Genomic DNA, 17,407 nt, shown 5'->3' on the forward strand with positions numbered 1-17,407 from the left:
GCTTAGCCTCTCCGTCGCCTGGAACAGACTGAGCTCCGGACTCACTCCGCTCTCCGCACTGGGCCTGGTAACCGGGCGTCTGTCAGCCGGGGCGGGGGGGGGGGGCAGCCGCGGTTTGGGGGACGGATTTGTTGTCAATTTGCAACCGCTGCAGTGAGGAACCGGAGATTTTAAATCACTTTTTCAGCGTTACAAAGCCAGGGCTCAGGGGCCAAACCCTAATCCAGCTCCTTGTCTGCTCCAAAATCCAATTCAAATTGAATCCAATTCATGGTCCCCACAAAACAGACATATCAGATCTGAGCCAAAAGGCCAAGCAGATACTTTGAAGCTTAGACCCCAGTGAAACTGTGAGAATTGGCGACACCCTGATCCACATCAGTGACCTTCTTTCCCTATTCAATCCTATAATTTGAGAGCTGCCCTTTGTAAGGTGACACCGTTATTAGCTACACCTTTGTTAATGCACGCTGACTGCCAAAAGCAACGGGTGGGATTCTCCTTCCCGCCGCAGCAGAAATCGGGTGCGGCGCACCCCCGATTCTCCATCTCACCAGCTGGCCAATGCGGTTTCCCATTGTGGGCAGCCCCACGCCGTTGGGGAATCCCCAGGCTGCTGGCAAAACGGAGAATCCCAGCAGCGGAGAATCCAGCCCAATGTATTCCAAGCGGTGTAACTCCTTGGTTCCAAAAGCTATTTGATAAGATGCATTAGAGAATTCTGTCTTTAAGATTCAAATATTGGCTGGTTTAGCACACAGCTAAATCGCTGGCTTTGAAAGCAGACAAAGGCAGGCCAGCAGCACGGTTCAATTCCCTTCCCAGTCTCCCCGAACAGGCGTCGGAATGTGGCGACTAAGGGCTTTTCACAGTAACTTCATTGAAGTCTTCGTGACAATAAGCAATTTCATTTCATTTTCAAATAGCAGTAAGAGCAATGCGATACAACCATTTTAATCACATAATCTCGTGCAAACCTTAAGTAAAAATCCCTTTGAAGTGGCGCGAATGGTAGGTGCAGAGGAGAAATGAAAGTACAAATTCTGTGTGATTATAAATGTATTTGTTTTTCAGGCAGCTTCTGGATTGGGAAGTGGTGATGACTTTGCGGAGGATGAGCTGCTTGCTGCACTGGAAACTTTGCGGCATTATGGTTTGAACTCCGTGGTAGTGGAATGGTTTCTGGAGTCTTGCAGATAGATCTCAGAGGAATATTGCAGCAGAGTTCTGGGACTTTCTCACACAAAGGGAGAACATGGTGACCGAGCAACAGCGCTCAAAGCTCCTGTATGATGCCTTCAGCATGTTGGATCAAAGTCTACACCCTATCTACGCAGCTTGAAATATTTAGAGTCCTGGATTGAGGCAGGAATGATTAACAGTGTAGGACCTGGAACACTGAAAGACAAAGTCTACACCATGATTAAAGCTGTGTTATTCTTCTCAACTATTCAGTCCTTCCAAGAAATAATTCACGAGTTTTACACTCGTGCTTTTAATATCTATGTACACCAAGACAGGACCCTGCGGAATGGAGATAGCATGAGTGACGAAGATGATGAGAGTGCCATCGATGAGGTGGAACTTCTGAGTTGTGCAGGCTGCAGTGCAGTGAAGGCAGTGTTGGTGTGCCACTGCAGTGGAGCAGTTTGCAAAGGTCAATCATGTATTGTAAGTACCAAGCTTTGGTCCATAATTTTAGCCATTTGCCAGTTTAAAAAAAAAATAATTTAGAATACCCAATTGCTTTTTTCCAATTAAGGGCAATTTAGCATGTTCAATCCACCTATCCTGCTCATCTTTTGGGTTGTGCGGTTGAGACCCACACAGACACATGGAGAATGTGTAAACTCCACATGGACAGTGACCTGGTGCCGGGATTGAACCAGGGTCATAGATCATAGAATCATAGAATTTACAGTGCAGAAGGAGGCCATTTGGCCCATCGAGTCTCCACTGACCCATGGAAAGATCACCCTTTCTAAGCCAATTCTCCACCCTATCCCCGTAACCCATTAGCCCCATCTAATCTTTTTTGGACACTAAGGGCAATTTAGCATGGCCAATCCACCTAACCTGTACATCATGGTCCTCAGCACCGTGAGTGCTCACCACTGTGCCACCGTGCTGCCAGGCCATTTGCAGTCTTTTGTAATGCCCACTCAAATGCCCATGGTCATTGACAGTGTTCTGTTACAGGTGTTGTGGAAAGAACACAATCTGAGTGAATTATACAATGTGACAGTGCAATAACTGCAAAGACTTTTCAGTAGATTAAAAAAAAACTGTTGTATTTTTGTGCAGCTTGGGAGGTTTTCTGTGAGGAACATTTGAAGGGAAGTGAAAAGCTTGGCCTAATCGCTTGAAGCGTCCCCAAGTTCTTGAAACTGGTGTTGTATTGCCAACATCCTATCTTTCCGATATTGGCAGATCTCCCATGACTTGGTGTTTGCCACTTAGGTCAGTGATGTATGAGAATTATGCTGGATAATGTGCAACCGTCCAGTTTTCCATTTATTTCCTCATTGCCGATAGAGGATCTATTTGATGTCCCTAAACTCCAAGTTATGGTGCATGGGCTGCCAATTCTAAAACAGCAAAGTTCCGAACGTCACCTCTACGCATTGTACAGAGCACCTTTGACTTTGTATAAAATCAAGTCACGTAAGGAGATATTAGAGCAAATATTCAGAAGCTTATTCAAAGGTGCAATTCAATGAGTGACACAAAGGAGATAAGTGAGTTAGAGAAATGGAGAGGGTTTGGGAGGGAATTCCAGAGTTTAGAGTCCGGGGAGCTTAAAATGAGGGATACTTGTGAAGTCAGCATTAGCGGAATGTGGATGTTTTGTAAGGGCTGGATTACAGTGATAGGATTGGATTTGTAAAGAGGAATGAGAATTTTAAATTGAGGCTAGTGAAAGTCAGCAATAACAGGGGAGGTTGGTGTGCCGGACCTTTGCAAATTAGGACATGAGCAACAGAGGTTTGAATGACATCAGGTATACTTAGGTAGAATGTGGGAGGCCAACCAGACGCACATTAGAATAATCACAGTTTGAAGTACCAATGTCACATTGGTAGGATGTGACAAGTGGAGCCCAGGAGGGTCTGTGGTGGGTCCTCAAATTTTGCACTTTAAATCAGTGACTTAGATGAGTCATGGTAGCTTAATTTGCAGATGACACAAAGATAGGTAGGAAATATGTTGTGAAAAGGACATAAGGAGGTTGGAGCCCGGATAGATAGGTTGAGTAAGTGGGCAAAGATTTGGCAAATGGTTGAGTAGCAGATGAGCTGAAATATGGGCGACATCAGACAATATTATTGATGCGTTAATAAGCAGTTTTAGTGATGATACGGATAAGGTTAAAAGCTCATCTTGGTCAACTATGAAACAAATGTTGCGAACGGTCTGGCTCGGCTTCAGACAAGTGCCAGAGAGACAAATAGAGTCAGTGGCTAGGGAGAGGATTGGTGATGGCAAACACCAAGTCATGGGAGATCTGCCAATATCAGAAAGATAGGATGTTGGCAATACAACACCAGTTTCAATTGGAAGACATTTCTGCTCATCCAGTATTGATGTGGACAAGACATCTGACAGTTTAGAGATAGTGGAGGAGTCAAGAGAGCTGGGTGTTGTTAAAGAATGATTTTGAGATAGTTTCTTGTAGCAGCACGCTCTGGAACCAACCAGTGAGCAGGTTATATTGGACTTAAATATTGTGCAATGTAACCAGGTTAATTAATGACCTCAGTGTAAAGGCACTTCTCCGTAAAAGCGACCACAATATGATTGAATTTTACATCCAGTATGAAATAGAGAAGAATGGGTCTAAGACTAGTATATTAAACTTAAATAAGGGTGGCTATGTGGAAATGAAAGCTGAGCTAGATGAAGTGAGCTGGTATGGCAGGCTAGCGGATAGATAATAGAGAGCAGTGGCGGACTTTTTTTTAACAAAGATTTTATTAAGGCATTTATGGTTTTATAACAGCAAAATACAAGTACAAATATAAACATAATTTAGGGCGTAACACACCCTTCCATCTCACACTGAACCCACCTAAGCTAGACAAAAATAGCCTAACTACCCCTAAACCTTAGTGACAGTTTAGGTTTCTTTGAAGAAGTCGATAAACGGCGGCCACCTCCGAACGAACCCTAACATTGGTCCTCTCAGGGCAAACTTAATTTTCTCATGATGTGGAGATGCCGGCGTTGGACTGGGGTGAGCACAGTAAGAAGTCTTACAACACCATGTTAAAGTCCAACAGGTTTGTTTCAAACACGAGCTTTCGGAGCACTGTTCCTTCCTCAAGCCTGAAAACCCAGCCATGTCGCTAACCCTACCCCTGATTTCAGGGGCTTCGAGTCCCACCATGTGAGTAAGATCCGTCTCCGGGCTACCAAGGAGGCAAAGGCCAAAACATCAGCCTCTCGTCCCTTGGACTCCCGGGTCTTCCGACACTCCAAAAATCATCACCTCTGGACTCGGTGCCACCCTCATTTTTAGCACCGTGGACATGACATCCACAAATTCCTGCCAGAATCCCCTAAGCTTCGGACATGCCCAAAACATGTGGACATGATTTGCAGGCCCTCCTGCACACCTCACCCCCTGTCCTCCACTCCTGCTCATCCGGCCACCGTCATGTGGTCTGGTGAACATATTTGTCCGGGGCAGCAGGGTAGCATGGTGGTTAGCATAAATGCTTCACAGCTCCAGGGTCCCAGGTTCGATTCCCGGCTGGGTCACTGTCTGTGTGGAGTCTGCACGTCCTCCCCTGTGTGCGTGGGTTTCCTCCGGGTGCTCCGGTTTCCTCCACAGTCCAAAGATGTGCGGGTTAGGTGGATTGGCCATGCTAAATTGCCCGTAGTGTCCTAATAAAAGTAAGGTTAAGGGGGGGGGTTGTTGGGTTACGGGTATAAGGTGGATTCGTGGGTTTGAGTAGGGTGATCATGGCTCGGCACAACATTGAGGGCCGAAGGGCCTGTTCTGTGCTGTACTGCTCTATGTTCTATGCTCTATATCAGGCTGAACCTGACACATGATGAGGTCACGTTAACTCTGCTAAGACAAACTCGCCTTTAGCTCCTTTCCCAGCTCATCTTCCCATTTACGCTTTAGCTCACCTATCTGGGTTTCCTCCCACCATAAGTTCTTTATAGATTTCCAATACCTTCCCCTCACCTACCCCCGTTCTAGAAACTACCTTGTCCTGTATCCCCTGCGGAGGTAGAAGCGGAAATATCGAAACCTGCTTTCGCAGAAAATCCCTTACCTGCAGATACCGAAACCCATTCCCTCTCGGCAATACAAACTCCACTTCCAGATTCTCCAAGCAGGGAAAGCTCCCATCAATAAACAGGTCCCCCAGCCTCTCAATCCCTGCTCTCTGCCACCTCGGAAATGCTCCAACCATCCTCCCGGGACAAACCGGTGATTACCACAAATTGGAGCCCACACCGACGCTCCCTCCACTCCTATATGCTTCTGCCACTGCCCCAGACTCTCACGGCCGCCACTACCACTGGGCTTGTGGAGTACCGGGCCGGCGAGAACGGCAGAGGAGCCGTTACCAATTGCGCCCCCCCCCCCCCCCCCCCCCCCCCCCCCCAAACCAAACATGGCTCCGCTCCAACTGTACTTTCTTTACTCACGGGGTTTTACCCGCCCACACAAATAGGGAGGCACTGGAAAACATACAAAAATCTCGGGAGGACTGCCATTTTTACAGTCTGTACTGTCCCCGTCAGTGACAACGGGAGCATGTCCCACCTCCGAAAGTCCTCCTTCATTTGTTCAACTAGCCGGGCCAGATTTAATTTATGTAGCTGCTCCCATTGCAGTGGCAGATGTTTAAGGGGATGTTTCAGAATATTCAGAATACTATATTCCAGCGATAAAGAAAAATTCTAAAGGGAGGACCGACCACCCTTGGTTAACTAAAGAAGTTGAGCAAAGCACCAAACGTAAGGAAAAAGCATATCACTGGACAAAGATGGGTATTTTCCTAATTGGGAGGATGTGACAAGTGGAACCCAGAGGTCTGTGGTGGGGCTTCAACCTTTTATACTTTAAATCAGTGACTTAGATGAGCAGAGCAAAGGTATGGTAACTAAATTTGCAGATGCCACAATGATCGATAGGAAACTATGTTCCGATGAGGACATAGGAGGTTGCAGGTGGAATAAGAGAGGTTGGGTGAGTGGGCAAAGATCTAGCAGATGGTGAAAAATGTGAAGTTGTTCACATTGGCAGGAAGAATAAACAAAAATCAGCATTACTTAAATGGAGAAAGGGTGTAGAATTCTAAGGTGCAGAGGGATCTGGGTGTTCTCTAACATGAGTCACAGGCGGTTAGTGTGCAGGTACAGCAAGTAACTAAGAAGGCTAATGGATTTCTATCCATTCTTCTGAGAGGAATTTAACTGTTATGCTTAAGTTATACAGGGCATTGGTGAGAGCACATCCTGAATATTGTGTGCCGTTTTGGTCTCCTTATTTAAGGAAGGACGTAAATACATTTATTACGATCCTGGACCAGATCCCAACAGTGGCTAGGTCATTGGAAACCCCCAGGTGGCAGCCTGGCACTTCCCATAGCACCCAGGCACCTTTGCAATGGAAGCAGAATCTTTGGATATTTTTAAGGCAGAGCCTGATAGATTTTTGAGTAACAAGGGGGTGAAAGGTTGTTGGAGGTCAAGGTAGGATTGTGGGGTTAAGGTTACAGTCAGATCAAACATGATCCAATGTAGCACAGGTATCATTGCTGTCTCATGGCGCTGAGGTCCCAGGTTCGATCCCGGCCCTGGGTCACTCTCCGTATGGAGTTTGCACATCCTCCCCATGTCTGCGTGGGTCTCGCCCCCACAACCCAAAGATGTGCAGGATAGGTGGGTTGACCACGCTAAATTGTCCATAAATTGAAAAACAAATAATTGGATACTCTAAATTTATTTAAATAAAAACATGATCCAATGGTGGAGCAGACTGAGGCGAGGCGCCTGGCCTACTCCTGCTCCTAATTCATATGTTCATATAAGGTGGTGGAAGCGGGTCATTGAATATTTTTAAGGTGGAGGTAGATTAATGTTGGCCAAGGGAATGAAAGGTTATCGGGATTAGTTGGGAATGTGGGATCTGAAACACAAACTCTGATCTTATTGAATGGTGGCAGTCTCGAGGGGCCGGGTGGCCTACTTTCTTCCTGTTTCGCACATTTGCAGTTCCAGCTGATCTTGCCCTACCTCTGATAGAAATCCATTATCGATCATCATTTAGGCCATTCCCTGGCAGATAACCTCATGAGTTTACACCATTGGGCCTATTGAAGTCTGTATCTCCCTGTGTAAAATAAAGCAAGTCCAGCAATCCGGTTTCATATATTCTGATTAGATCAGTTTCCAAGTTCATGTTGTCTCAGATTTTTTTAAAGCAAAAACTAACTGTTCTGCGCTTTGTTAAACTTAATGGTGTTTATTGTCAGGCACTCAGTGAACCTATTGGAACGAATCAGTGCGGACGCCATCACTACCATCTTACATAAGATGATAGAAGAGCATGTGGGCAGACTGTGTCGTGGAGAGTATGAGAACTCCTTTCTCTCCCAGCTGGAGGAGGTAAGAATACCAGAACTGGGACCTCTTGATGATTGACCTCCACTACCACCACCATCTTCCTTTGTGCCAGGTATGACCCCCCCCCCCGATTCCATCAACTCCAGTTTTGCCAAGGCTCCTTGATGCCACACTCGCACTTTGCTGGTGAGGGAGCCTAACAAGAGGAAACAACCTTAAAGTCAGAGGCAAGTGATTCAATTAGGAAAAACTGTTTCACCCAAAGGCTGGTGGAAAGTGGCACTCTTTCCCACAGAAAACAGTAGATGCTGCTTTAATTGTTAATCTGAGGTTAGTAGATTTTTACTAGAAAAGTGTATTGAAGATATGGAGCCAAAGCAGTTGGATGGGGTTTAGGATGGATTAGCTATGATCTCATTGAATGGTGAAGAAGGCTCAAAGAGCTGAATGGACTATTCCTTGACCTGGATTTAGATTTTCTATCTGCGTTCTGAATTTATTAATAGGAAGTAATAATGGAGTGATTAAACAGGGCATATCATTATGGAAAGAGTAGATATCATGAACTGACAGCTAAAGTCTGTTCTCTTTCTGTCCAGTGGTTGGAGTCAAAGGTTATTTGTTGGCTGAGCATGGTGTTCCTGCAGAAGGCCAGTATTAAATCAGCATCTCCTCAGACAAGGCACACTGCAACGCTGGCGAATACACCTGCAGTTTTTCCTTTATCAGGTGTATGCAAATATGAGGATTGAGGAACTCTTCAGCATTATTCGTGGTTAGTGAATGTAGTTACCTCTTTCTATCTTGTATTTTGAGTATTGCCTGGCACTTTGCCTCACCTTTGTGTTTCCAGTGCTTCAATTTTGCATTTAGATCCATTGAGTTGTCCTGACGTGTACCAGGAAGGCAAATCCCAGTTTTTGTTTGCTTTAACGAAGTACCATGTCCAGTTATGTGCAGCTCACGATTGTTAGATTCCAATTTCTGATTTTCCCTGTTTCCTAGACTCTACCTTGTCCCTGGGACCAGAGACCTGATGTGTGCAAATAGGGACAATTGTTGGGTTTCAGGTGCTGACACTGTTTGAACAGAAGCAACTTTGTGCAGAATCTATGCCAGTCGTTGACATTTAAAATAATGTATATCCACAGAATCAAAGAATTGTTACAGTGCAGAAGGAGGCCATTCAGCCCATTGTGTCTGTACTGGGCACTCCCAATGAGCATCATAACTTAATGCCATTCTCCTGCCTTTTCCCCATACCCCTGTTTCCATTCAAGGAATCACCTAATGTTTGCTCGAATGCCTCGATTGAACCTGCCTCCACCACACATCCAGGCTGTGCATTCCAGGCCCTAAATCTTAGGGAGGAAAGTATTATCATCATCCTAAAATCTTACACATGGCCACTTGTCTTAGTATCATAGATAATCCTAAAGAGCAGAGGAGGCCATTCGACCCATCGAGTCTGCACCGCCCTTCTGAAAGAACACCCTACCCAGACCCACTCCCTCTCTTCATCTCCGTAATCCCACCTAACCTTGGACACTGAGGGGCAATTTAGCATGGCCAATCCGCCTAATCTGCACATCTTTGTGACTGCTGGAGGAAACTGGAGCCCCCGGAGGAATCCTCCACAGACACAGGGAGAAGTGGAAACTCCACACAGTCACACAAAGCCGGAATTGAACCCAGGTCCCTGGTGCTGTGAGAATCATAGAATTTACAGTGCAGAAGGAAGCCATTCGGCCCATTGAGTCTGCACCGGCCCTCAGAAAGAGCACCCTACTGAAGCCCACGCCTTCACCCTATCCCCTGTACCCAGCAACCTCATTCAATCTTTTTTGGACACTAAGGGCAATTTATCATGGCCAATCCACCCAACCGCTTGGACATCTTTCGACTGTGGGAGGACACTGGAGGTAACCCATGCAGACCATTAAGGCAGCAATGCTAACCACTGTGCCATCGTACCACCCTAATAACAGACCCTAATAAGTAGTTATTCATATTTTTAAACCACACGTATAAAATATATATTTTAAATTGTATTGCTGGAGTGGAATGGATGTGTGTTCCAATATTTTTAATAGTTATCCAAAACTTTTGGTTTTCATTATTTGTTTATTCTATACAGAGCTGCTTTATAGCTGGATACAGTTAGAATTTTGGGGGGGATTTGGCCAGAAAGGAATTCCTATTTTGCTTAGAAACACTACTTAGAACTTTTCTTAACCAATATGGTTCATTCATTTACCAGGTTAACTCAGTGAGGCAAACAGTTTCTTTGTGGATTTAAAAATCAGATTGTTTGTGGAGTTGCGAGAATTGTGGATGGCAATAAAGATACCTGTCCTGGTGTTCCTGGTACACAAAATATTAGTTTTCGCGAGTTGTAAAGATATACAAGGGATATCAAGTTGTTATATGCTTGCCATGATTCTTAACATTAAATGAGCTTCAGGATGAATAATTATGCAATAGAAATCTTTTTGTAGCCACAAACATCACTATATTATTCATCCTGCTCACATGGTGTTGATAGGTTTGTACACTAATATGATATATGCTGCCTGCCAGCCACACGTCTTTGGGTTATGATTTTTATGCTGCCTTTCTGCACATTCTGTTGTTCATCAGAGTCACTCACCATACCCACAGTCACTGTCTCCTAAATGTTCCCAACTGATACTTGGAAATAGCTCCAGCAGTGCATCCTTCTTGTTGGACTGGACACAAGCTGCAGTAGAACATTTTCCTGCATCAATCTAGGAAATGTCCCTCTCTGCCCTTACACTATCACTGTCCCAGTCTACATTTGGGTAATTAAAGTCCCCCACTAAAACTACTCTATATTCTTTGCTTCTCTGTAATTTCCCTGCAGAGTTCTTCTTCTCCATCTTTCTCACTAGCTGGAGATCTATATACTACTCCGAGCAATGTTTATTATACCCTTTTTGCTCCTTAGCTTGAGCCAAATTGATTCTGTCTTTGAATCCTCTGGACACCCTCTTTCTCCAGCACAGCAATGCCCTCTTACCAATACTGCCACCCCTCCCCTTCCTTTTCGATCTTTTCTGAACACCTTTCCCAGGAATATTTAATACCCGGCCCTGACCTTCCTCGAGCCAGGTTTCTGTTGTCACAGCAGCATCATATTTCCACAGTGCAATCTGCACCTATAACTCCCCAATCTTCATGCATTCACGTAAAAGTGCAGTAACCCTGATTTAAATGTTTTTACTTTCTCACTTATTCTGACTTCACTTAATAACTTACCATTTTCTATACCAGTACGATCTGACCCTCCCAGTATTTTCAGCACCCCAGTATTCTCCTCTAATATTTCCTCTTGGTTCCCACACTCCTGCCGAGTTAGTTTAAATGTTTATATGAACTTTGTGTAAATTGGCTAAAATAATGTCCATTGTGTATCCTGTTTGATTAAAATGCACATTACGTATATTCTAATTGGGCTTGGAAATCAATGTTTCCCTCAGAAATCGCTGATTTTTATTGTGTTTTGAACTGCAGACTTCCCAGAATCCAAGGCAGCATTGCAGGATTTGAAAGTTTGCCTTGAAAGGACCAATCAAAGGCAGCAACTGCTTTCATCACTAAAAACAGCCCTGGAGACCAGGCTTCTCCACCCAGGTTTGCACAAGATTACCCATCTCCTTCTGACTTGTACAGTTAGCAGTATGCTTTCTAAAACATGTAATATAAGGTGAGCATAGTTTGTGAGTAATGCACCTCCTTTTGTTCAACTGATGACTTTGAAAAAGCAGGCATTTCTTGGTCTCAATTTTCATTGGATGAGCAAGCTGTAATTATTGGGAGTGTCACCAGGGTCAGTGCTGGGCCCTCAACCTTTTTGCAGTCGAGATCAATGACTTGGGTGAAGGGACTCAATGTGTGGTCGCTAAATTTTACATTGGCACCAAGATAGGTAGGAAAGTGAGAGGAGATAAGAGAGTCTACGTCAGGATCTTGACAGGTTAAGTGAGTGGGCAAATAATTGGCAGAACTGAGTGGTACAGGAGGATTTGGTGTCCTGGTAGATGGATCTCAAAAAGTCAACAAGTGATGAGAAGGTCAATGGAGTTGACCTTTATTTTTATTTTTTGTAAAACATTTTATTACGGCATTTATAAATTTTTAACAACAATTTCAAGAGGAAAAACAACAAGTAAGTACCAGCAACCACACTCAGCGAACATGGCTTATTACACAGTTTCCCAATTCTCCTCTCCCACTAACTAATCCCGCCTCAACCATTTGTGTCTGCTGACAGCTTAATTTTCCCGAAGAAGTCGATAAACAACTGCCACCTCCGGGTGAACCTTAATGTCAGTCCTCTCGGGGCGAACTTGATCTTCTCAAGCCTGAGAAACCCGGCCACGTGACAAACCCATACTCCTGATTTTGGGGGCTCCGAGTCTCTCCACCCCAATAAGATCCGTCTCCGAGCTACCAGGGAGGCAAAGGCCAAAGCATCAGCCTCTCTCGCCCTCTGGACTCCCGGCTCTTCCGGCAAATCAAACATTGCCACCTCTGGACTCTGAACCACCCGTACCTTCAATACCGTGGACATGACATTGGCAAATCCTTGCCTGAATCCCCTAAGTTTCAGACATGCCCAAAACATGATTTGCTGGCCCTCCCGCACACCGCTCACACCTATCCTTCACCCCAAAGAACCTGCTCATCCGGACCACTGTGATATGCGAATGTTGACCTTTATTGCGAGAGAAATGGAATATAAAGTGGGAAGCTTTGCTGCAGCGGTACAGGGTGAAGCTACGTCTGGAATACTGTTACAGTTTTGGCCTCCCTATTTGAAAAAGGATAATAATAATCGCTTATTGTCACAAGTAGGCTTCAATTAAATTGCTGTGAAAAGTGCCTAACAGCTTTAGAAGTAGTTCAGAGGTTTACTCAACTCATTCCTGGGATGAAGGGCTTATCCTGTGTAGAAAGGTTGAACAGGTTGAGCCTATATCCATTGGAATTTAGAGGAATGAAGGTGATCTCATTAAAATATAAGATGTTGCGGGAACGTGATAGGACAGATACAGGGAGGACATTCCAACTTCGGGAAGACCAAAGCTAGGGGACATTGTTTAAGAATACGAGGTCTACCGTTTGAGGAAAAGATGAGGAGGATTGTTTTCTCAAGAGTTGTTGGTGTGTGGAATTCCCCAGCCCAGAAAGGAGTGGAGGCTGGGTCTTTATTTAACTTGGGCTGGAATAGATTTAGTATTAGCCTTTGAGTGCCAAGAGTCAAGGGTTATGGAGGGCAGGTAGGAAAGAGGAGCTGAGGCCACACTAGATCAGCCAAGGTGTTATTGAATGACAGAGGTTTGAAGGGCCAAATGACCTACTCCTGTTCCAAAGTCCCATTACTGTACTCCCAACAAAGAGCAAGAGCAGTTCATTCTTTCACAATGCTGTTGGTTGTTTTTGGGAGATTAAATTTCAGGTCTGGTTGTAATACTCTGACTTGCCAGTCAGGGAGCCAATGGGTCTTGCAACAGTAACATTCCTTTTAAGAATTTAGGAGTCTTAAGTGTAACAAACTGGTTAAGCACAGTCAAAACTAAGAAGCTAGGGTTGTGTTTTGACAGGACTTTAGGAGTTTTATAAAAAAGGACATTTAGAATCCATAGAATCCTTACAGTGCCGAAGGAGGCCATTTGGCCCATTGAGTCTGCACCCACCCTCTGAAAGAGAAGCCTACCCACTCCCCAACCCTATCCCTGTAACCCCACCTAACTTGCACATCACTAGACACTAGACGGCAATTTATCATGGCTAATCCACCTAGCCTGCACATCTTTGGACAGTGGGAGGAAACCAAAGCACCCGGAGGAAACCCACGTAGACATGGGGGGAATGTGCAAACTTCACACAGTCACCTAAGCCAGAATTGAACCCGGGTCCCTGGCGCTGTGCAGCAGCAATGCTAACCACTGCTGCCCTTAAATTCTCTGACAGTTTTGGAAATTGGGGGATCCATGGAAGTTATTTCAGAGTTGAGTAAGCTTTGAATTCTATGGAAAATATATTCATACAAACCTAACTAGAGACATACAAAGACAAAGGATTTTTAAAATACCAGGGAATTAAATATTGAGTTTATTTCTCCGGTTAGTCTGTCTTGGTAACTAATGAGCAACTCACACCTATTGTGTTAGCTGCTTGGCAGGGGATGTTTGGCAGAGATTCTCGGAAACAAAATCACTCTCTGGCCATCAGGATTTTAAAAAGAAAGCCGCTCGGGCAGACTTTTTCAGATTCAGCAGGTTAGAATGTAACATGATTCCAATTATTTTGGAGGCAAATATAATGACCTATAGTACTGATCTGGGGGCTATGTAGCGTATTCATTGTTTTATCTCATTATGCAGACCAATTGTACTGATTGTTATTCCTCTCGTAACACTTGATATGTCTGTTTCAATTGTTGTCTGGGATAACTGTGATTATTTAAATCTAATTTTACCTACTGAGTATTTGTTGAGTCTGCCTTCATAAAAGTTTCCTGAACACAAGACACTCATGTATAAAATATTGAAGGCATGGTGCAAAGCTCGTACTCACGAGATGGGGTGGGGTGGCTGAGGTCATCCTCTCCTCACTGATTGCTTCTTCATACCCATCCACAAGAAGGTGTTGAGCTTCCATTTAGGAGTGGAGTTCTGCCAATTTTCTTTCCCTCATCAAGGCTGTTGCTGGCTCCCAGATTTGGACATAACTTCAGTTGTCGCAGGTGAAATGAACTAACTGCCCTGATTGAACATGGGGTGTCTACCTGCACCAGCTATAGGTAGACTACTCAACATGCAGACCAGCAAACCCATTCTGAATTACTGTAGAATAAGAGGGTACGGTAATCGAAGAAGGGGCCAGAATTTACTCACATTTAGTATTGGATTAAAGGTTGTCCGTTTTAATTTGCATATAATATTGTTAGTTCTGCACTCTATATTGTGCCATCTTCGCTAAAGAGGTTAATCTTTGGTCAAGCCATGTAAAATGAAATACCATGCAAGACAGCACTCTGACTAAAGATTGATCAGTATGCTGATTATATGATGTTATGCTTCTTGAAAGAATGCTCGAAGTCGTCTTTAGGTTAAGGATGATTTATTGTGTCCCACAATAAATTACAGATTACACTTGATAAAAGGCTGCTCTTCAATGTTCTGCAACTAGGCCCCAAACAGACTAGCACCCTCCAGCTTCTTGCACCTCTTGCCACTCCAACCCCTCCGGTTCCAAGTGGCGGAGGCGGGCCTTCGGCGTTCCTTTTATGGGTGTCCCCGCGCTGCCCCCTGGTGACTCAGGCGAGGATCACCACATCCCCCTTCTTCACTTTTTTTTTTTTTTTTTTTTTTTTTTTTCGTAGTTGCAGAGCTGTAGTAAACACAAAGGTAAAGAGTTAGGTTTATATATGTATATACACAGAACAGGGCAGGGCGATGCATTTGTCAGTCCATGTTCACAGGTTCAGACGGTCAGGTGCACGTCTGATCCGTGTAGACCTCCTGAGTGGGCTTGGAGATCCAGGGTCGTTGTGTCCGTGCGGACATCTGCTGCTGGGGTGTCAGGAAGATGTATGACCGTGTCCTGTGGATCCAGTGTGTCCTGCAGATCGAGTGTCGGAAGGACCCGTGGACGAGGTGTGACCTTCAGAAGGTCTCGCCGATTTCGTCGAACCATTGTTCCATCATCCGACCTGCACGACGTAGGACCGTGGCGATGTTAGGCGGAGGACCACCGCCATTTTGGACCAACCCCCAGCTGGGTTTCGCAGCCTCACTGTGTCGCCGATGGCCAACGGTGGCAGTACCTTGGCCTGCTTGTCATAGTGCTGCTTTTGCGCTTGGCGCTGTTGACGCATTTGATCCAGGACAGGCTGAGTGATCAGGATTGGTGAAGTGTAGCGCTGGTAAAGTTGTCCGCACATCCCTGTTGAAAAGCATCTGAGCTGGTGATAGTCCCGAGCTCAAAGGTGACGAACGGTACGATAGGAGGGCCAAGTGTACGTCAGATTTGGAGTCCGCAGCCTTGCTGATGAGTTGCTTGACTATGTGGACACCTTTCTCCACCCTGCCATTCGATTGCGGAAAAGTGGGGGAACTCGCTTTATGTGCTGGAAATTGTAATTCTTGGCGAAGTCCGTCCACTCCCAGCTGGCAAAACAAGGACCATTGTCGACATGACCGTCCGTGGGATGCCATGCCTGGAGAAAGTTTCTTTGCAGGCCTTGATGACGGGCTGCTGCTGTGAGATCCGGGAGTTGCAGGACTTCCGGGAAGTTGGAGAAGTAGTCAATGATCAGGACATAGTTGCGGCCCATGGAGTGGAACAAATCAATGCCCACTTTTGTCCCATGGTGCGTGGCCATCTCATGCTGCTGCAGTGGCTCCTTGCATTGTGCCGGTCGATGTCTTTGGCACGTGTCACAGGAGAGCACCATGTTGGTGATGTCCTCGTTAATCCCTGGCCAGTAAACAGATTGGCGCGCTCTTCCTTTTGCATTTTTCGGCACCAAGGTGCCCTTCGTGAATCCTGTGGAGGATGTCCGCCCGGAGAGCCATTGGAATGACGATCCTGTCGTTCCGCAGTATAATGCCATCGACCACGGATAGTTCAGTCTTGACATTCTGGAACTGTGGGCACCGCCCCTTTGGCCAGCCATGCTGCAGGTTGTGTAGGACTTGAAGGAGGGTGGCGTCCTCCTGTGTCGCCTGACGAATTTGCTGCAGCTCTCATCCGTTGCCGGGAGCGTCTCCTGCACCACTGTGCATGAGCTTCCACATCATTGATGGACGCCAGTGGCGGGTGTCAGCGTCCATAGGCTCGTGATAACGTGTCAGCTATCACAAGGTCCTTGCCAGGGGTGTAGACCAGCGTGAAGTCGTACCTGCGCAACTTCATCATCATGCGCTGTAGGCGCGGCGTCATATCATTGAGGTCCTTGTCAATGCTATTGACCAGCGGCCTATGATCCGTTTCCACGATGAAAGTGGGGAGACCGTACACATAGTGGTGGAATTTGGTCACTCCTGTTATTAGCCCTAGGCACTCCTTTTCTATCTGTGCATACCTGCACTCTGTGGCGGTCATCGCCCGTGAAGCGTAAGCCACTGAAACCCAGTCCAACTGGTCATCCTGTTGCAGTAGCACAGCACCAATCCCATGTTGACTGGCGTCAGTGGAGATCTTGGTAGGTTTTCACCGGGTCAAAAAATGCAAGCGTTGGAGCTGCCATCAGCTGGTATCTTAGATCATCCCATTCAGCCTGGTGAGCCTGGGTCCAGGCAAACTCCGTGTCCTTCCGTGTCACGTTCCTCAACGCCTTTGTCCGTGCTGCCAGGTTGGGTATGAATTTACCAAGGAAGTTGACGAATCCCAGGAACCTTAGAACCGCTTTCTTGTCCTGTGGTCGCTGCATGCTCTGAATTGCAGCGATCTTCTCAGCGTCCGGCTTCACCCCGTGCTCTGAGATTGTGTCGCCCAGGAATGTCAGAGAGGACCTGTGCGAAAGTGCACTTGGCCCGGTTGAGCTTGAGTCCAAAGTGGTGTATCCTCTGGAAGACTTGCTTCACCCTCGCAATATGGTCTTTCTCCGTCGCCGACCATATGATGATGTCATCCACATAGACACGTACGCCTTCGATGCCTTCTACCATCTGCTCCATGATTCTGTGGAAGATTTCGGATGCAGATATATGCCGAAGGGCATCCGATTATAGCAGTTACCGTCCAAACGGCGTGTTGAAGGTGCATAGCAGGCGGCTGGACTCAT

General features: G+C 45.8%; 1 protein-coding gene across 1 annotated transcript in view; it reads left to right on the forward strand.

Annotated features, from left to right (window-relative positions):
* Nucleotides 1–17,407, forward strand: part of anapc2 (anaphase promoting complex subunit 2) — a 68,891-nt gene that overhangs the window by 3,207 nt on the left and 48,277 nt on the right. Inside the window, 9 exon segments of the mRNA XM_038782589.1 lie at nucleotides 7–153; nucleotides 1,075–1,196; nucleotides 1,198–1,319; nucleotides 1,322–1,616; nucleotides 1,618–1,671; nucleotides 7,500–7,632; nucleotides 8,190–8,269; nucleotides 8,271–8,365; nucleotides 11,125–11,244. Of these exon segments, the coding sequence (XP_038638517.1) occupies nucleotides 7–153; nucleotides 1,075–1,196; nucleotides 1,198–1,319; nucleotides 1,322–1,616; nucleotides 1,618–1,671; nucleotides 7,500–7,632; nucleotides 8,190–8,269; nucleotides 8,271–8,365; nucleotides 11,125–11,244 (1,168 nt within the window).

Source organism: Scyliorhinus canicula, chromosome 21 (assembly GCF_902713615.1).
Source record: "Scyliorhinus canicula chromosome 21, sScyCan1.1, whole genome shotgun sequence".
In the NCBI taxonomy this organism is placed as follows: Eukaryota; Metazoa; Chordata; class Chondrichthyes; order Carcharhiniformes; family Scyliorhinidae; genus Scyliorhinus; species Scyliorhinus canicula.